Below are 22,166 nucleotides of genomic sequence, written 5' to 3' on the forward strand. Positions count from 1 at the left end.
GTCCTTCGGTCCAAAATTTTAAAACATGCTTTAAAATCGAACCGATGGACCGCTGACCGATCGGGCCAAACCGATGGTTAATACACAAAAGCATCGGTTCAAAACCTGCGCATGCTCAGAATCAAGTCGACGCATGCTTGGAAGCATTGAACTTCGTTTTTTTAAGTCACCGCGTTCTGACCCGATCAGTTTTTGAACTGTATACACACATCAGACCATCAGGCCACTTCAGCGGTGGACCGAGGAAACCGGTCCGTCGGACCATTCTTATCGGATGAACCGGTCGTGTGTACAGGGCCTAAGACCCCTCTTACTTAGAGGTGAGTTCAGCACATTTTCGATACTCACCCACCCAATGGATCCAGCCCTGTCCAGCTGAAAACCTTAGTTCTTCAAGCAATGCTCGATCAGGTGCTACCATGTTTGAAAGTCACGTCATCGATAGGCTCTTAGCTGTTCCTCAATATCTCCCAATGATGTGCCCATAGGCCTTCCCCCTCTTCCTTTCCTGAATGAAAAACTATCCCTCCTGGGATATGTTATGTGCATAAGTATCCTGGGAGACAAAGGGAGCACGGTGCATGGCATTTGCCTAGGCCAGTCGTTCTCAACCTGGGGGTCGGGACCCCCTCGGGGGTCAAATGATGATTTGCCAGGGGTCACCGAATCCTGGGCTGTTCCCAACTGTTTTGCGGCTGTCCAGCTGGGCTGTTCCTGGAGCCCATGGCCACCCACTTAGCCCCTTCACAGCCACACATTCAGTTCGCGGCATGGCTGGGCGGCAGAGACTAGAGGTAAGTTGACTGGTGAGGAATGTGAGGTGGGAGGGGCTGGAGGAGACCTGATTTCAGCATAGGTGTCACTTCTATGAGATACCACAAAGTCAGAGACACAGTAAGTAATACTACCTGTGATTAGAGTTGCCATTAAAAATCCCCACTACAGTTCTCAGATCAGCAGATGACATTGATCAAGAGCATCTAAGTTGGCTGAACAGAACTCCCCCCAGCATTGCCACTCATCCCATTCCCCCCCACTAAGGAGTAAAAGAAGGAATACAAATAGAGAATACATGGAAGGGAGGGGAAAAAAAGGTGAGGAAGAAAGAAAAAGGGAAAAAAAGAGAGGGATGGGTGACAAAAATAAGAAATTAGAATTGAGAGAGATACAAGGGAAAGAAAAGAGAACAAAGAGAAAGAGTGGTACATCCTAAAATGTACCATATGAGGTTTTAATACTGTACGAGTGGAGGGTACTCAGGGAACGCCACGCTACGAAAATAATTTTACTGTTAGGGGTCCCCACAAATTGGGAAATATATATAAAGGGGTCACGGCACTAGTAAGGTTGAGAACCACTGGCCTAGGCGAATGATGTGCCCTAGGGGAGCAGGGCCAAACAAATTCAATAAAAATGGAAATAAAGGAGAAAAAATAAAAGCAAGCAATACATGTTGATGACCGGGGGAGGGGTGGAGCAGAAGGAAGATGTTTTACAGGGTGAAGATCCACTTTAAAAAAAGTGTTAGCCAGAATTCAGCTTGTTTTTTTGGTTGTGTTGGTCAAGTCCATCTGAATCTGCTAGTCCATCCAACACTACCCTCTCCCCAGACTGGCAATGGCATTGTCCAAGGGTGTCACCTTTGCCCCTCCATTCGGAGTTAAGATATCCTAGGACTAGAAGTGTGTTACTGGCTGAATTGCCAGGTGATAATAAAGGAGAAAAATCAATATAAAAGGAATCAAATGCAGCCACCACATCTAAGATTGGTAATATGCAATAAATTACATTTCTGTTCTTAGCTTTAGATACACTAAATAAAATACTTATCCTAACAAAAAAAAGTTTCAAAATGGCTTTCAGTTGCTTCCTGGGAACTCCTGAATTTAAAATGTTAATACCATCCTTTAGGCCCGTTCACATCTATGCATGCATTGACTTGAGTTATGAGTTGAGCCATATTACGTTAAAGAATACCTACAGACTAAACTTTTTTGTAACGATTTGGATAGAGTGGTGAGGAGATAGAACCACTGTCAGATTTTTTTTTCTCAGTGTCCCCTTATTCCTTAATTAGCTCCTAATTATAGTACATTCTCTGCCTACAATGACTTGATGGACGCACAACAAAAAAGGGGTTTCTGGAAATGTTTTAGAAATTTTGACATTGATTATACATGATCCTGTGCATCATGCAACCTCACTAGCGGGGTCCCCTTTTCACCCTTGGGTCCCATAGCAGCCATGTGGGCTGTGCTATGGCTATAGAATCAGAGTTACTTACTAACCCTTAAGCCGTGTACACACGATCGGTTTGTCCGATGAAAAAATACATATTGACTGTTTTCATCGGACAAACCGAACTTGTGTGGGCCCAGAGGCGTTGCTAGGGGGGTGCGGGGGGTGCGGTCGGCACCGGGTGACACCCACTAGAGGGGTGACACCATCCCGATTTAAAATAAATAAATATATATATATATATATATATATTTTTTTTTAGCTGACATGTGGGTGGGGGCCCCCCCCGCAACGGCAGCGATGAGCGCCGCGGTACAAGAGGAGGGGGGGTTGCGGGGTGACACCGCAGCACCATCCATCCCCTCCTCTCACAGCCACGGGCTGTTAGCGGTGCTCGGCAGTCGGCACACAGGCACAGCCCCCTCCTCTCTGTTTGTGTGTACAGAGGGGGAGGGGCCGAGGGCACCTTCTGTCCATGTGCCGTGGCGCTGCCGGCGATGATCTGAGGTACTGAATGGGAAGGGGGAGTGTTTGCACCTGGGGGGATTTCACTGAAGGGGGGGGTGTTTGCACTGAGGGGGGGTTGTACTAAGGGGGTGTTTGCACTGAGGGGGTTTGCACTGGGGGGTTGTACTAAGGGGGGGTTGCACTGGGGGTGTTTGCACTGGGGGGTTGTACTAGTGGGGGGGGCTTTGCACTGGGGGTGTTTGCACTGGGGGGTTGTACCGAGGGGGTTTGCACTGAGGGGGGGATTTGAACTGAGGGGGGGGTTGCACTAAGGGGGGGTGTCTGCACTGAAGGGGGTCTGTGTAACATGCAGGGGTCCAGAGGTGCAGGTGGCTGTGTAATGTAAAAGGGGTGCAGTGATGCAGGGTGCTGTGTAATGTAAAATGGTCCAGAGGTGCAGGGTGCTGTGTAATGTAAAGGGGGCCAGTGATGCAGGGTGCTGTGTAATGTAAAGGGGTCCAGTGATGCAGGGTGCTGTGTAATGTAAAGGGGTCCAGAGGTGCAGGGTGCTATGTAATGTAAAAGGGTCCAGAGGTGCAGGGTGCTGTGTAATGTAAAGGGGTGCCGAGGGCTGTGTAGTGTAAAAGGGTCCAGAGGTGCAGGGGGCTATGTGATGTAAAGGGGTGCAGAGGTGCAGGCGGCTGTGTAATGTAAAAGGGGTGCAGTGATGCAGGGTGCTGTGTAATGTAAAATGGTCCAGAGATGCAGGGTGCTATGAGATGTAAAGGGGTCCAGTGATGCAGGGTGCTGTGTAATGTAAAGGGGTCCAGTGATGCAGGGTGCTGTGTAATGTAAAGGGGTCCAGAGGTGCAGGGTGCTGTGTAATGTAAAGGGGTCCAGAGGTGCTGGGGGCTATGTGATGTAAAGGGGTCCAGTGGTGCAGGGGCTGTGTAATGTAAAGAGGTGCAGGGTGCTGTGTAATGTAAAGGGGCCCAGAGGTGCAGGGTGCTGTGTAATGTAAAAGGGTCCAGAGGTGAAGGGGGCTTTGAGATGTAAAGGGGTCCAGTGATACAGGGTGCTGTGTAATTTTAAAGGGGTCCAGTGATGCAGGGTGCTGTGTAATGTAAAGAGGTCCAGAGGTGCAGGGTGCTGTGTAATGTAAAAGGGTCCAGAGGTGAAGGGGGCTTTGAGATGTAAAGGGGTCCAGTGATGCAGGGTGCTGTGTAATGTAAAGGGGTCCAGTGATGCAGGGTACTGTGTAATGTAAAGAGGTGCAGGGTGCTGTGTAATGTAAAGGGGTCCAGTGATGCAGGGTGCTGTGTAATGTAAAGGGGTCTAGAGGTGCAGGGGTCTATGTGATGTAAAGGGGTCCAGTGGTGCAGGGGGCTGTGTAATGTAAAAGGGTCCAGAGGTGCAGAGGGCTATGAAATGTAAAGGGGTCCAGTGATGCAGGGTGCTGTGTAATGTAAAGGGGTGCAGTGATGCAGGGTACTGTGTAAATTTAAAGGGGTCCAGTGATGCAGGGGGCTGTGTAATGTAAAGAGGTCCAGAGGTGCAGGGTGCTGTGTAATGTAAAGGGGCCCAGAGGTGCAGGGTGCTGTGTAATGTAAAAGAGTCCAGAGGTGAAGGGGGCTGTGAGATGTAAAGGGGTCCAGTGATGCAGGGTGCTGTGTAATTTTAAAGGGGTCCAGTGATGCAGGGGGCTGTGTAATGTAAAGGGGTCCAGTGATGCAGGGTGCTGTGTAATGTAAAGGGGTCCAGAGGTGCAGTTGTGGAGAGGGGTACACAGTAGTAACAAAAAGATATTGAAGGATGCAGAGGTATGCAGGGGGCACAGTGGGGTGTTTTTAGATTTTAACGTGGGGGGTGCCAGATATTGGATCCGCCCCGGGTGCCAAATGCTCTAGGTACGCCCCTGGCCTATAGGCTCCTGAGATGTGAATTCCGGTTCTGGAGAAAGAGAGGTGGGGGGAGGGGACAAAGAAAAATGGAGAGAAAGAAGAAGGGATAGAACGAACAAGAAAGATGGATAGGGAGAGAGAAAAGGGGAAGAAGGAGAACAGAGAGCAAACAATAGGGTAAAAAATATTTGAAAAATGTTATTTGGGGGGGGGGGGGGGGGTGACACCATATTTTACCGCACCAGGTGACACCAACCCTAGTGACGCCACTGTGTGGGCCCCAAAGTTTTTTTTTCCCATCGGTGTAAAAAAAAATAGAACATGTTTAAATTTTTTCCTATGGATAAAAAAACGATAGTAAATTCTGATAGTCTGTGTGGAACTCCATCGGAGAAAAATCCACGCATTCTCAGAATCAAGTCGACGCATTGGTCGGAACGGTGATCTACACATAAGAGACATTGGGAAAGCTGAAACAGGAGTATCTCATACTTTCTAAGAGCTTCTGGGTCCCAGTGTCAGTGCTCAAAAGGGGGAGGGGTCACTGCCCTCGAATGGCGGGGTATCACGCTTCTAGAGTTAGAGGGAAGGGTGTCAGGTCAGGAGTTATATAACAGGGTATCAGGAAGTCTACACAATTAAAGTGATTGTAAACCCTGAATAAAAGCTCATTATGTATTACTCAGATCAAAGCCCCCACAGCGGTCCTCGTCTCCCCCTCCAGCCGCCGATATGTCGCCCGGGGCTTGCTTCCAGGTATCACGGCTCTGCGATTGGCCGGAGCTATGATTGGCCGGAGCCGCGATGACATCACTCCCGAACTTGCGTGTGGGAGCCGCAAGTAACGGCATGTCTAACTGAAGCAACTGCACAACATGCCGTTGCTTCAGTGCGCATGTGCCGATCACTTCGGCACATGCAGACACAGGGGGATATCTCCTAAACCGTGCAGGTTTAGGAGATATCCTGGGTAGCTACAGGTAAGCCTTAATATAGGCTTACCTGTAGCATAAAGGTTTATAACCACTTTAATCATGTCAGCAATACCAATTTTTTAATCAATCGATATATGACAGTCAGGGCCGGACTGGGAATAAAAACCAGCCCTGGAAATAATTTCATACCAGCCCCATAACATTATTATACCAACCCAACATCATAACATCATGCGCTTTGCCGGCGGTATAGCTGCGGTGCCCATTCATTTCAATGTGCAGGAGCGGTGGAGGAGTGTTTCAGAGCGCTTTTCAGGTGATATCTTTAGCGTTATAGCACCTGCAAAACGCCTTAGTGTGAAAGGGGTTGAACTCTGGTGCCCAGAGACCCCACTTATATCAGAGTCCACTGCATTCCCCCTTACATCAGAGTGCCCCCTTGCACTGTATGATGTAAAGGGGAACTCTGGGAATGCGGGGAGGACTCTGGTGACCAGAGACCACCTTCCGCAGAAAGTGAACACTAAGGTAAGGGGGTTTACTGATATAAGGGATACTGATATAAGGGGGAAACCTTTAGATCAGTGCCCCCTTACAATATTGTATTGACCCCCCCCCCCCCCAGACTGACCTGGCGGTGCCGTCAATGACCTCCTCTCAGGTACACTTCTCTCTTTACCCTCATCCTGGCGGCACTCCCACTCTCAACTGCTCTCCAGACCTGATATAAGACAAGAGATGGTCAGAGGCTGTGGATGGTACAGGGGAGGTCAGAGGCTGTGGAGGGGGGGACACGGGGTCCGGGGCTGCGGAGGGGGGGACAGGAGGTCAGAGGCTGCGGAGGGGGGGACAGGAGGTCACAGGCTGCGGATGGTACAGGGGAGGTCAAAGGCTGCGGATGTTACAGGAAAGGTCAGAGGCTGCAGGTGGTACAGGGGAAGTCAGAGGCTGCGGATGATACAGGGGAGGTCAGAGGCTGCGGATGGTACAGGGGAGGTCAGAGGCTGCGGAGGGGGAGTCAGGAGGTCAGAGGCTGCGGATGGTACAGGGGAGGTCAGAGGCTGCAGATGGTACAGGAGAGGTCAGAGGCTGCGGGTGGTACAGGAGAGGTCAGAGACTGCGGATGGCACATGACTCTCGTTCTGGGCTCTGGGCTCCTGGCTCTCCCCCTGCCTCCCCTGGGACCAAGTGCGGCTGTCCTTTTAAGGATAAGCCGCGGCTGTGGCCCGGCAGAGATACGGCCTGAGGAACGGCCGATTCAGTACTCCCCCACACCCTACATCAGCCCCTATAACATCCCCATCATATCCCCTCCACCGCGTCTGCCATCCCCCATAATTTCCCCTCAAAAGTCACGGCGGCAACTAGGAAAGTCCACGGCCTAGTACGGACCGCACCCATACCAGTCAAACCACCCCCCCCCCTGCAAACCTCTCTAAACCCACCATCATCCCTTGCAGCCCCAGTTGAAGCTCCACTGGTCTTCCTGCAGCACCCCAAACCTCAGCCCCAAGCTTAGGCTCAGACCCTGGCTTCAGCAATTACAGTTCACCCCACCACTCACCCCCACTTGGCGCCCTACCTGGGAACTCAGGGGTCTGCATACCACCCCTCACCCCCCCCCCCCCTTTGGCTCTAGTAGCCATAAATCAAGCAACTTCAATCGTGCAGTTTGATCCAGGGCTTGCCGATCGCTGTTGCGGGATCAGGAAGGAATTTTTTCTCCCCGTGCGCCACAGATTGGACACAGCACGGCCAGGGTTTTTTCGCCTTCCTCTGGATCAAACGGGGAGGGAAGAACTTGGCGAGTGGAGGCCCACCTGGTAATCTTCCTTCCTCATTACCATCAAATATCTCCCCGATTAATACCACTGTCCCCCGCATTTTCTGCAACTATGCCTAATCTCAGATATTCGGCTGAAACTATCTGGGACTTAAAACCATTTGCCTCAATATTACCAATGGGCAAAAAAAAAAGTTCTGAGCAGTGAGCGACTGCTCAGAATCAATCGACGATCGACAGTCAAAAACAATACGCACGCACCCCAGCCGAAGCGCATATCATGCCCGTTGGTCAACACAAGATCGGCAGTAAAACACCGACAAGAAATCTATGATTTCATCCTTCAACACGACTGAAGCCCCGTACACACGACCAGTTTCCTCGGCAGAATTCAGCTTCCGACCGAGTTTCTGGCTGAATTCTGCCGAGGAAACTGGTCGTGTGTACACTTTCGGCCGAGGAAGCCGACGAGGACCTCGGCGAGGAAATAGAGAACATGTTCTCTATTTCCTCGTTGTTCTATGGGAGCTCTCGGCCCGCCGAGGTCCTCGGCGGCTTCAGGGCTGAACTGGCCGAGGAACTCGATGTGTTTGGCACGTCGAGTTCCTCGGCCGTGTGTACGAGGCCTTAGACTTCCTCTTTATCACAGAAAGCTGTCTCAAAGCCGACTGCAACACCATTCTGGGAGAACTGGTGCCAACAAACTACCGAATGGAAATGTAAAACAGAGTGGGGCAAAGAGGGGGAGGCCTGGCGGTGATCCACAAGACTCACCTCTCGATCACCAAACCAGTCCTTCAAAACTTGCTTCCATTCATGGAAACCCTCACTCTACAGCTGCAAACAAATCCCCAAGACATGATCCATATTCTACTCTGCTATAGACCGCCCGGCCCAAAAACGCATCTGCTCACGTCGCTGACAGAATTCATCTCCTCATACACCCTAAGCATCAAACACCTTTTGGTGCTTGGGGATTTCAACCTCTGGGCCAACTCCTCGTTGGACCCCGTAGCCGACGCTTGCATCGACCATCTGGAAGGATTAGGTCTGCAGCAACTAATACTAGGCCCCACTCATGCCTTAGGTCATACACTTGATCTAATTTTCAAACAAGATTTGGAAATGAGCCACTACCATGGACCGATCACCATGCCATTAAATTGAAAATCACCAATAACGCCAGGCCAAAAAAAACTACAAAACCGGTGACAACTCACTGGACTAGATCTCAGAAGAAGCTCCACTCGGAACTCTTCAAAACTAGGGAACAAAATAAAAACAATCCAACAAAAACAAACAGACACAGAAACACTTGACGCCATCAACAAGGCGCTGCTACAGTCAGCTGACTTGGTGGCACCAAAACGCAAAAATCGCATCCGGGAAAACAACTCCAGCTGGTTTAATGACCAGCTGACGTTGCTAAAGCAAGAGCGTAGAAGAGCAGAAGCTGCTTGGAAAAGGAGCTCTTCAGAGGAAAACCACACCATCTACAAGATAATAACAAAGAAATATCACAAAGAAAACTTTATGGCCAAAAAAATTCACTTTTCCAACATCATCGCAAATGCCCTGAACTAAAGATACAACGCGGGTAATTTGAAAGTATGTGGATCTTAGTTATCTTAAGCTCAATGGTTCGAAAACAGAACTTCTCCTGTTTCACGCAAACCGGAAAAGTCCCCCCGCGTCAACCTGGACCCCCCGCCCATTCTGGGAAAAAATATCACCCCTAGCACCAAAGTCAAAAGTCTCAGAGTCCAAAGGAGATCGAAGATTTGCAGTCCAGGGACCTCGGCTGTGAAATGCTCTACCAACTACCATCCGATTAGAGTCAGACCACTTGGCCTTCAGGAGAAAGATTAAAACCCATCTCTTCTGAGGTCAAGGGGACTTTTTCCTTACACATGGAATGGAAACAGCGCCCAGAGGCGATTCAGTTTGCATGTGTTGCGCTTTACAAGTTTTTCACTCACTCACTCAGTTAAAGCAACGCAGTGCTGAATCGCAAAAAGTGCTCTGGTCAGGAAGGGGGTAAATAAAAACATTGGACACAAAAACATTCACATAAATATTAATAGACACAAAAACATTCACATAAATATTAATAGACACAGAGGGCCAGATCCACATAGAATTGGATAGGCACAGCGTATCAGAGATATGCTACGCCGCCGTATCTTACCTGGCTTTAAGTCAAATCCAGGAAGATTTTGCGCCGTAAGTTACGGCAGCGTAGTGTATTTCTGGCGGCGGAATTCAAATCGGCGGGTAGGGGGCGTGATTCATTTAAATGAAGCGCGTCCCCGTGCCGATTAAACTGCGCTTGCTCAGTTTCGAAATTTCCCGTGGTGCTTTGCGTGACATGACGTCGCAACAACGTCATTTTTTGAACTTAGACGTGACTTACGTCCATCCCTATTCACGGACAACTTACGAGAAAAAAAAATTCAAATTTCGCCGCGGGAACGACGGCCATACTTTAACATGGCAAGTCTATCTATACGCCGCAAAATAGCAGCTTTAACTATAAGCCGGAAAAAGCCGACTAGAGACGACGTAAGAGAATGCGACGGCCGCGCGTACGTTCGTGGATCGCCGGAAAAAGCTAATTTGCATACTCGACGCGGAAAACGACGCAAACTCCACCCAGCGGGCGCCGAAGTATTGCACCTACGATCCGAAGGCGTACAGAGCCGCACGCCTGTCGGATCGAACCCAGAAGCCGTCGTATCTTGGTTTGAGGATTCAAACTAAAGATACGACGCGGATAATTTGAAAGTAAGCCGGCGTATCAGTAGATACGCCGGCGTACTCGCTATGTGGATCTGGCCCAGAAGATATAAACCCACTTTGTGAGCACCAGCAGTCCAAGCGACTACAGAAAGCTGCAGGAGGGGGGCGGAGACAAGACCTGTCATCCTGCATGAGGAGAGAGAGCAGCAGTAACCGGTCTTTATTACAGGAAATTCCAAAGTTTCACACTGATTTATTGATATAGAAATGGTGAGAAAAAAAAGTATGTAGCTGCATAAAAAATTGCTAAAATGCTTGCAATGTATATCTTCCTAGAGGGGATTGTTTTTTTTTTGTTTCACAGCACAACTGGGATTACACAATACCTGTCATCCATATGTTTCCTACTCTCTGGCCATTTTTTGGGCACTTAGGGGCCAATTAACTCTCCGGTGTCCTTGGAGACACACATGTCACTTGTTACATAGGGATATTAAACTGGGGATCATCCATAACCAGAAAATGATAAATACCGGAGCTCAGTTCCTCCTGGCCATTAGACTTCAGGTATTTGCCGCCCAGTCTTCCACCATCTGGGCCAGTCCAGGAACTCTGTAAGTATGATCAGATCTGGCCAGCTAGGTTAGGGATACAGGGTCTTCCAAGGCCTTCTTTATAGAATTTATAGTGGGGTAATAGGCAAATAATGACATATATGCTTTTAGTCTGCCAATAGCATGAACATAGCAGTTTCTGCACCCCCTTGTAACTTTTTTTATTATTTGTTGATCCAGTCAGTAGTTTTCAAATTATGCCCCACAGGCTATATGTGGCTCACTATAAGATTGTATTTGGCACACAGTTGATGCACTGTCTCAGTTTATCCCCCACAGTAGTAAGGGGGGACTCTGTTTGGGACACTGATATAAAGGGGGCTCTATGGGGACATTGATGTAGGGTAGACTTTGAGGGGGACCCTGATGGTGACCGTAAGGGGGACTCTATGGGGACACTGAAGTAAGGGGCACTCTGATGGGGACACGGATGTAAGGAGAACACAGATGGGGACACCAATGTAATGGGCACTCTGATGGGGACACTGGTGTAAGGAGAACTCAGATGGGGACACAGATGTAAGAGGGACTCTGATGGGGACACTGGTGTAAGGAGAACGCAGATGGGAACACAGACGTAAGGGGCACTCTGATGGGGGCACTGATGTAATGAGAACTTAGATGGGGACACCAATGTAAGGGGCACTATGATGGGGACACTGGTGTAAGGAGAACGCAGATGGGGACACAGAAGTAAGGGGGACCCTGATGGGGACACTGAAGTAAGGTGGGACTCTGATGGAGATCCTGTAGGGGGTCTTGTGAGAGGGGAGCACTGATTGGGACCCTTGAATAAGTGGACTCTGATGGGGATCCTGAGGGGAAATCTGATGGAGACTCTGATGTAAGTAGGGGGGGGGGGGACTGATCATTACCCTGATGAAAGTGGGGCTTTGACAGGAAATCTGATTTTATGGGGGGCTCTGATGAGGATCCTGATGTAAGGGGGAACTTTGATGGGGACCCTGATGTAAAGGGGAACTCTAATGGGTATCCTAATGGAAGAGGGCTCTAAAATAAACTCTGATGTAAAGGGGACTGTGTTGGGGACAATGGTGTAAGTGGGACTCTGATGGGGACAGTAATGTAAATGGGGACACTGATGTAAGGGGGCTCTCATAGGGACACTGATGTAAAGGTATCTTTGTTCAACCTTCATAAATGGCTCAAGTTTATTTGGAAATTCTTTGCATTGTTTTACTGAAGTTCTTTCTCTGTCGATCCTTTTTTTCCAATTGCAGCTCCAGTTAAAGTGTATTCATTCATTAAAATTGCATTCATTCATTTAAAAAAAAAAAAAGATTTTTTTCAGGTCACAAATATTTGGAAAATATGCGATGTGGACAGAGGTAGTACTTAATGATCCTGAAGTTTTAGGGCTCTCGATACGCAACTAAATTAGTGCCCAACACCAGTTAGCATTAATAAAAATAAAAAAAAGGAAACAATGTGATGCGCTGAGATCAGTGCATCACACTGTGCTGATTTTGGTCGGGTGGCTCTGCGCACCAGCTGTTGCATTGCAATGCAGTGGCTGGTGTGAACAAACCCTAACTGACACTGACACTAATTTAGAAAATACTTTTTAAAACCCTATTTAAAATACACTGACCCTGACCTTTGACTCTGGACTTGACCTCTTACCCTAAACCTTGACCCCCAACCTTCCCCCTGACACTGACCTAGACCAAACTCTGGTCTAGCTATTTTATTATTATTTTTTATATACTTATATTTATTTTACATTTTTGTCATCTGACAAGGAGAAAAAGATATAAGGGTAGATTCATGTAGGAGATACGACGGCGTATCTCCAGATACGCCGTCGTATCTCTGAGTGTGCGGCGTCGTATCTATGCGCCTGATTCATAGAATCAGTTACGCATAGATTTGACTAAGATCCGACCGGCGTAAGTCTCTTACGCCGTCGTATCTTATTTGCAATTTTAGGCTGGGCGCTAGGTGGCGCTTCCGTATATTTACGCGTCAAATATGCAAATTAGGTAGATACGCCGATTCAGAAACATACGTTTGTCCGGCGCATTTTTTTACGTCGTTTACGTTAGGCTTTTTCTGGCGTATAGTTACCCCTGCTATATGAGGCGCATCCTGTTAAGTATGGACGTCATTCCCGCGTCGAATTTTGAAAATTTTACGTCATTTGCGTAAGTCGTTCGCGAATAGGGCTGGACGTAATTTACGTTCACGTCGAAAGCAATGACGATTTGCGGCGTCATTTCGAGCATGCACACCGGGATTCTTTCACGAACGGCGCATGCGCCGTTCGTAAAAAACGTGAAATACGTGGGGTCACACTACATTTGAATAAAACACGCCCACATCATCCACATTTGAATTAGGCGGGCTTACGCCGGACCACATACGTTACGCCGCCGTAACATAGGGCGCAAGTTCTTTCTGAATACGGAACTTGCGCCCTAATTTACGGCGGCGTAACGTATCTGAGATACGTTACGCCCCGCACAAAAATACTCCATTGTATCTGAATCTACCCCATAGTGTATTATATAAATATGTACACGGTATGTATTATATTATGTATCTAGTAGATAATACAGCGTGTTATATTATGTATCTAGTAGGATGCAATGTATTATATAATGTACCTGCTGAGGATTACAATGTATTATATAATGTACCTAGTAGGTAATACAATATGTTATATAATGTATATAGTAGGTAATAAAATGTATTACCGTAAATATAGTACCTAGTAAGTAATACAATGTATTATATAATGTATCCAGTAGGTTATATAATGTATTCAGTAGGTTATATAATGTATCCAGTAGGTTATATAATGTATTCAGTAGGTAATACAATATATTACAGTATATAATGTATCTAGTAGACCAGTGGTCTCCAAATTGCGGCCCAGGGGCCGGATGTGGCCCTTTCCTTGCCTTTATCTGGCCCTTGAGGCAATATTCCACCAACTGACAGCAATGATGGGGAACTATTCCCTCTACTGCTATTGACACCATCAATGGAGTACTATTCTCCTCATTGATATCAAGAATGGGTCACTATTTCTCTCATTAAAACCAATGATGGGGCACTGATGCTGGGGCATTTTTTCTTCTCACTGGGCACGGTTCGGCGCCCCTAAAGCCTGAAGGACAGTAAACTGTCCCTTTGCTTTGAAAGTTTGGAGACCCCAGGAGTAGACAATACAATGTATTATATAATGTATCCGGTAGGTAATGTATTATATAATTTATATAGTAGGTAATAAAATGTAGTATATATTGTACCTAGTAGGTAATACAATTTATCATATTTATTTTTTATCTCTGCCAAACTTAATTTTTTTATCTCTGCCAAACTTAATTGCTCATTGCGCGGATTCATACAAACATATCCAGTAGGCAATACAATGTATTATATGATATATCTAGTAGATAATACAATGTATTATATAATGTATCCATTAGGTAATAAAATGTATTATATAATGTATCCAGTAGGTACCGTATTTTCCGGCGTATAAGACGACTTTTTAACCCCTGAAATTCATCTTCAAAGTCGGGAGTCGCCTTATACACCGGTAACCTAATATGCTTATCCTTTCCGTGACATGCAGATCGCGACTGTCCTTTTTTGAAAATCCGCCCCTCCTCTTTCTACTGTTCCGTGATAGGGGGAACACTCAGCTTCCCAGGAGACACTGGGCCAGATTCATGTAGATCAGCAGATCTTTAGATCCGCTCGATCTACGTGTTTTACGATCCGCCGTGCAATTTAGCGAGGCTAGTGCAGTATTCATCAAGCACTTACCTCGAAAATTGCATCGTCGGATCGTAACTCCCCCGGCGGAATGCAAATTCCGCGGCTAGGGGGAGTGTACAATTTAAATCAGGTGCGTTCCTGAGCCGATTTAACTGCGCATGCGCCGCCAGCGAAATTTCCCAGTGCGCATGCTCCAAATGACTTCGCTAGGACGTCATTGCTTGCGGCGGCTACGTCAATTGCGGCCATCTGTATTCCCGATCGACTTACGCAAACGACGTAAAATTTTGAATCTCGGCGCGGGAACGACGGCCATACTTAACATTAGCTACCCCTCATATAGCAGGGGTAGCTATCCGCCGGAAAAAGCCGAACGCAAACGACGTTAAAAAAAAGCGACGGGCGGGCGTACGGACTTGAATCGGCGGTTCTCCTCATTTGCATATCCGATGCGTAAAAAAAAAAGCCACGACACCTAGCGGCCGGCGGTAGATTGCAGCCTAAGATTCGACTGGTGTAAGTCACTTACACCAGTCGGATCTATGGGAGATCTATGAGGAATCTGATTCTATGAATCAGCCTCATAGATCCGACCGGCTGGACTCAGGCCGTCGTATCTCTTTGATGAATCTGCCCCACCGTGTTTAGTGTTCCGCCTATCACGGATGCCCTCTCGTCCAAAACCGAGGATGAGAGGGCATCCGTGATAGGCGGAACACTGAACACAGTGTCTCCTGGGAAGCTGAGTGTTCCGCCTATCACGGAACAGCAAAAAGAGGAGGCGCGGCCTTTAAAAAATGGACGCCCGCGGTCTGCATGTCACGGATAAGGTAAGCAGTGACACACTGAGGCATGTAATTGGGCACAGTGAGGCATGTTGTGGCGCACAGTGAGGCATGTAGTGGGGCACAGTGATGCATGTAATTGGGCACAGTGAGGCATGTAGTGGCGCACAGTGAGGCATGTAATTGGGCACAGTGATGCATGTAATTGGGCACAGTGATGCATGTAATTGGGCACAGTGATGCATGTAATTGGGCACAGTGATGCATGTAATTGGGCATAGTGAGGCATGTAATTGTGCACAGTGAGGCATGTAATAGTGGCACAGTCTGGCATGTAATGGTGGCACAGTCTGGCATGTAATGGCACAGTGAGGTGAGGTGAGGCAGGTAGGAAGGGGGTCGTCTTATATGATGAGTATATCCCAAAACCAAAATTTTAGCTGGAAAATTAGGGGGTCGTCTTATACGCCCAGTCGTCTTATACGCCCAGTCGTCTTATACGCCGGCAAATACGGTAATAAAATGTATTATATAATGTATCCTGTAGGTAATACAATGTATCTTTCTCTCCATTCAGAGGAGAAAAAAACAGAGGTAGCCTGTAGAGTAATTGATCACTGTGATAGCCAAACATTCACACCTAAACATTTTGTATGCTTGATTTTTTTTGTGCATTTATGTGCATTTTGTTACAATAGTTGAGCTTCAGGTGTTTGTGTATTAGCTTATAGAGAATAGTATCATAAGTGACATCACTTGTTGCTGTGTGTATATATCCGCTTAAACAAATGTGCAGAAACGCACAACAAAATGCAAAGCGCACACTAATGCAATTCTTTGGGACTCAAAATGCCCCAAAATGCACCAATCTGCCCAAATTGAACTACAAAAGTAGCTCCAAAACATTTTTGAGCCTTAGGCATTTGGCTTGGAGATGTGACTGGAGCATTTTGGAGTTTCAAGCTTCGCACTACAAAACACTTAGGTGTGAACGGGGTCTCAGAGGCAAGCACAGCGATCAGCTGATTGGGAATCAGGTCTCTTGATTCCCGATCATTACTACAAGACCCGGGGCTCTTGGCAAGAGCCCGATCTCTATGTTGGTAGCACGCTATGCAGCTTGCTCTCAGCACAAACACATGTATTGAAGAAGACCCACTTCTGTGAGGCCGTATGTATGTGTACAGGTGGTGGGAAGGTGTTAATGAGAAGAAGTGTAACAAATGTAACTATGGTGTAGCCAAAGACCCTGAAGACTGGGAGTGCAAATTATGGAACTCCCTGGGATGGGAGCCTTGAGCTCGTATAGAATTGGTGAACAGGATAACCTCCAGTTATGTAAACTGGAGTGGACTACACATATAACCATCAGGGTGAGAAGTCTGATCCAGGGGTTAGCAAGCAGCTGGAAGATGTGAGTGAGTGATGGTGGCAAGTGTTGGCATCTCTGATGGGGTGAGGAATGAGGTGTCAAGTGTAACCAACTTTTGGCTTGGTCTCCATACTGAAGCCTGTTGTGGCCCAGGGTTGTGCTGAACTTGGCCTGGGAGTCATGTAAAAACAAATCCTGTCAAATGTGCACAACAGGTGGCGTCATGGAAGACACGGTGTGCTGGTGAAGAATGACACATGCTCAGCATGCTTCTCTTAAATGCTATAGAATATTGCACTGTCTCTGGTCTTTCTGCATAAGAGGTGATCACTCAGAAAATGTTTGCCTATAGTATGTCTGCAGTCTCTGACCATCTCCTTTAGTATGTCTTCAGTCTCTGACCATCTTCTATAGTAAGTCTGCAGTCTCTGACCGTCTCCTGTAGTATGTCTGCAGTCTCTGACCATCTCCTGTAGTAAGTCTGCAGTCTCTGACCATCTCCTGTAGTAAGACTGCAGTTTCTGACCATCTCCTGTAGTATGTACCATTTGTTCCGCCATGGTCTGGGGACCGAAAGGGGACTGTTTAAGGACTTTTGAGAGCAAGTGGAGTAATCTACAGTGCTGTGTTTTTCCAACAATTAAATCAAAGCCCAACCTGCCCCAGCAGATTGATAACAAGAGGCTGGGAATTTATTTACCTGGAACTGTGGTGTGCGAGAGGTTGCTTCACCTGCACCAAAAGTCGTTAAAAAAGTTGCCTTTCTGCTGAACAAACAGGGCCTGGGGAGGTTTTTCTTTAAATAGTTGCAGAGTGGGGTGACCTTAAGTTAGGAGACCCCTCTTTGCCTCTGGACCCTCCTGCTGAATTGGCAGGGCAGGGCCTAGTACTGGAGAGAGAGTACTACCCCCCCCCCCCCCTTGTAGGTGGCGGTGTAAGGCCCCATACACACGAGAGGATTTATCCGCGGATACGGTCCAGCGGACCGTATCCGCGGATAAATCCTCTCGAGGATTTGCGCGGATTTCCATGCGATGGAGTGTACTCACCATCGAATCGAAATCCGCGCCGAAATCCTCTGGCGATGACGTGTCGCGCCGTCGCCACGATTATGACGCGGCGACGTGCGCGACGCTGTCATATAAGGAATTCCACGCATGCGTCGAATCATTACGACGCATGCGGGGGATCCCTTCGGACGGATGGATCCGGTGAGGCTGTACAGACCAGCGGATCCATCCGTTGGGATGGATTCCAGCGGATAGATTTGATAGCATGTCATCAAATATTTATCCGCTGGAAATCCATCCCAGGGGATAAATATCCACGGAAACAGATCCGTTGGAGTGTACACACCATAGGATCTATCCGCTGAAACCCATTCGCTGGGATTTTTCAGCGGATGGATTCTATCGTGTGTATGGGGCCTTAGATGTGTTCAAAGAATGTAAGCAGGTCCCTAGTAGCTTTTGCACCACTACGAAACCTACAAAAGTACAGGGCTTTCCAGCTTTGCATCTGCCTGAGTCCATGCAGATCCACCTCATCTGTTCCCCATGTGTACAGATGGCCGGCCGAAACCACTTAACACCATCAAGTTTAATGCAGCACTGATCACTCTAGTTGTGGGGAGTTACACATTCACAAGCCCTTTTATTCTGATTCCTGGTTTCAGGCTATGGCTCCGAAAAACTTATTGGGCCGGATTCATAAAGAAGATACGACGGCGTATCTCCTGATATGCCGTCATATCTCTGAGTCCGGCCGTCGTATCTATGCGCCTGATTCATAGAATCAGGTTACGCATAGATCTCCCTAAGATCCGCCAGGTGTAAGTGACTTACACCGTCGGATCTTAGGCTGCAATCTGACGCTGTCCACTAGGTGGCGCTTCCCTTTGTTTACGCGACGATTATACAAATGAGGAGTTACGCCGATTCAGAAACGAATGACCGCCCGACGCTTTTTTTTTATGTCGTTTGCGTTCGGCTTTTTCCGGCGTATAGTTACCCCTGCTATATGAGGCGTAGCTAATGTTAAGTATGGCCGTCGTTCCCGCGCTGAGTTTTGAATTTTTACGTCGTTTGCGTAACTCGTTCGCGAATACGGATGGACGTAATTTCCGTTCCCGTCTAAACCAATGACGTCCTTGCGACGTCATTTAGAGCAATGCACACTGGGATATGTACACGGACGGCGCATGCGCCGTTCGTAAAAAACGTCAATCACGTCAGGTCAACACACATTAACATAAAACACGCCCCCCCCTTCCACATTTAAATTACGCGCCCTTACGCCGCAACACATACGTTACGCCGCTCTAACTAAGGGCGCAAGTTCTTTGTGAATAAAGAACTTGCGCCCAAAGTTATAGCGGCCTAACGTTACGTGGGCCGGACAGATACGCCGATGTATCTGAATCCGGCCCATTGTGTATTAAGATACCAGGGCTTAGGTTACCTGCTATATGTTATGTTTCGGGGGTCCTCTCTCACCAACAAGGGGGTAGACTTCTTTCCCCTAGCCACCACCAACTCCGACCAGTTTTACACTTGTCATTTGCCATTCTAGTGTTCATGCATTCACTTGAATAACATAAATCCAGCCAGAAGCAAAGTCCATTTCTTTTACTGAACACTTGCATTAAACATTTCCATTATGCGGAATCATATTCAATGGGCAAACATTGGGGTACCAATTGCAATAGTCTTTACCCATCTTCAGTGGCATGATACAAGTCCCTTGTTCCTATGGTCATGGGTATGCTTCAGTGAATAAGACAAACTCCAGGAGAAACCCTTTCCAGAGGCATCACGGAGAAGTAGCACTGTGGACTGTGTCCGAGGGGAAGCCATGAACATGGTCCACATTCTTACTTCACCACGATGCTGCTTGCTCTACACTCCAACCACACCCAACTAATATTCACCCTCCATATTTATATAGGGTCCTGCAGGAAAGGACAGACTTCGGACATCACTTCCTGGGAGAGGTACCAGAAAAAGTCAGAAACTAAGGCCTCGTACACATGATAGGTTAAACAGAGGACAACGTTCTGATGGACCGTTTTCATCGGTCAAAACCGATCGTGTGTGGGCCCCATAGGGTGTTTAACCATCGGTTAAAAAAAAGGCAACTTGCTTTAAATTTAACCAATGGATTCCTAACTGATAGGTCAAAACTGATTGTTAGGCACAACCATTGGTTAAAAATCCACGCATGCTCAGAATCAAGTCGACGCATGCTTGGAAGCATTGAACATATTTTTTTTCAGTACGTCGTTGTGTTTTACGTCACCGCGTTCTGACATGATCGGTTTTTTAACCTATGGTGTGTAGGCGAGACGGACCATCAGTCAGCTTCATTGGTTGTGAAAAGGGAGAAAAACTGCGCTAATCTAAAAAAATATATATATATGGTGAGCAGCTACACAAGCAATATGACAAAAATTGAATAGAAACAGTGAAAAATATATGCAGCGCTAGTAAAAAACACTTATAAGGAATATATAAATGAAAACCATGCATCAATGTGATAGGATCACAGTGACCTGTGAATATGTGTCCATAAAAATGAAAAAAACACACAAAACAAAAGTCCATTAATAGGAAATACTTCCTATTAATGGACTTTTGTTTTGTGTGTTTTTTTCATTTTTATGGACACATATTCACAGGTCACTGTGATCCTATCACATTGATGCATGGTTTTCATTTATATATTCCTTATAAGTGTTTTTTACTAGCGCTGCATATATTTTTCACAGCTTCATTGGTTAACCGATGGAAACGGTCCATCAGACTGTTCTCATCGGATGGACTGATCGTGTGTACGCGGCTTAAAGGAAGACAAATTGACCCCTTTCTACAAGATAGAAATAGTGAGAAATATCTACAAAGTTAGAGGAAGTCCCTTCTTAGACAGTTCTCTGGAAGAGGTGTCCCCAATACTTCTGATTTGGTTGTAATCGTTAATTGATGGAGGTCCCATCACTTTCTTTCTCAGTGACAAATATCCCCAGAAACAAAATGAGAGGGTGAATTTCCAAAGCAGGGACACAAACAGCAATAAAAAGAAGTTCTAACTCTTCCACATTTCACCCCAAAAAAAAAAACTTTGGCTAGAGATACACTTTAAGATTCTTTTACTTTTACTTTTTATTTGCAGAAAAAAGACCAATGATGAACATCACCGTCGCTTCTGGTAACAAAACCGCTTTATCTACATATGATGAAAAGACCATCGAAACTATAAGGGCATCTCTGTTGGCTGTGATGCTTCTTGGCTTCTGCTTCTTCATGTACTTCATGAAAATATTTTTGAGTATCTATTTCACTACAGACCACATGCGGGACCACTCCCGGTATAATCTCTTTGCCCACATGCTGATTACGGACACAGTGTATCTGATCTTATGTATTTTGCTGGCGGTCTGTTCACTCTACCAGGCGTACCTCCCATTCTCTGTCTGTTACACAACAGTGGCCGCAGCCTCGACATCTTTTATTGTCACCCCTTATAATCTGGCTGTTATGTCACTGGAACGATATGTGGCCGTCTGCTTCCCACTGAGGCACACAGAAATTTGCAGCGTGCAGAATACCTCCATTGCCATTGCAGTCATGTGGGTGCTGGGGTTTGTCTCTCCAATTGTTGAACTTATAGCTGTGCTGATTTTGATTAACAAGGACATTTTTGCCCTGAAAATCAAATGTAGCCGTTTGACAGTAGCGATAGTTCCACTACAAAATTCCATAAAGTCCATAACCATTGCCTTCAGCCTCTCAGTGGTAGGAATAATCCATATGTTTACATACATAAAGGTCATCATTGTGGCCAAGAAGATAAGTTCGGGTACGTCATTTGCCTCCAAAGCGGGACAGACGGTCATGCTTCACACCTTCCAGCTACTGCTGTGTATGACGTCTTTCATCTCCACATTCATTGACACCATCTTAGCCGACAGTGTTGTCTTCTTGCGCATGACTTTCTTTCTTGCGTTCATGTTCCTGCCGCGGTTCCTCAGTCCTTTAATTTATGGGTTACGGGATGAGGTCTTCTGCAAGTATTTGAAAAGGGTGCGCTCAAAATAATTCCTGCCATACATTTACTATGCTAAGGCCCCGTACTCACTACCGGATCGATCCGCTGAAACTGGTCCGACAGACCAGTTTCAGCGGACAGATCCGGTCGTGTGTATGCCCGACCAGACAATTGTCCGGCGGATCGGGCAGTTTCCAGCGGACAAAAATTGCTTAGCATGCTAAAAAAATCTGTCCGCTGGAAACCTGTCCGTCGGACGTGTTCGGTCGTCTGTACAAACTCACCGGACACGTCCGACCGACCGCCATCCCTCGCATGCGTCGTACTGATTTGACGCATACGTGGAAGCTTTGAACTTCCAGGGCCGCCCGCGTCGCCGCGTCATCGTCGCGGCCACGGCGCGGCCACGCCCCGCGTATTGTTTACGCGCGGATTTCTGTCTGATGGTGTGTACAACCATCAGACAGAAATCTCCGGGCGGACATGTCCGCTGAAAACAAAAAAAAAATCTTTATCCCAAAAGAAAAAAAAAGCTGTTGCTGTAACTGCTTATGAAGTG

General features: G+C 47.0%; 1 protein-coding gene across 1 annotated transcript; it reads left to right on the forward strand.

Moving 5' to 3' along the window:
- The first annotated feature begins 20,737 nt into the window (after window positions 1-20,737).
- On the forward strand, window positions 20,738-21,727 carry LOC120928505 (odorant receptor 131-2-like). Its single transcript, XM_040339599.1, has one exon. It carries the CDS (start codon window positions 20,743-20,745, stop codon window positions 21,655-21,657), a length of 915 nt encoding a protein of 304 aa, XP_040195533.1. The 5' UTR covers window positions 20,738-20,742; the 3' UTR covers window positions 21,658-21,727.
- Window positions 21,728-22,166: the final 439 nt, after the last annotated feature.

The sequence above is a fragment of the Rana temporaria genome, chromosome 2 (genome assembly GCF_905171775.1).
Source record: "Rana temporaria chromosome 2, aRanTem1.1, whole genome shotgun sequence".
Classification (NCBI taxonomy): domain Eukaryota; kingdom Metazoa; phylum Chordata; class Amphibia; order Anura; family Ranidae; genus Rana; species Rana temporaria.

What these genes read in the sequence shown, in the direction of transcription:
- LOC120928505 (XM_040339599.1), top strand. Translation starts at nt 20,743, where the DNA reads ATGATGAACATCACCGTCGCTTCTGGTAACAAAACCGCTTTATCTACA.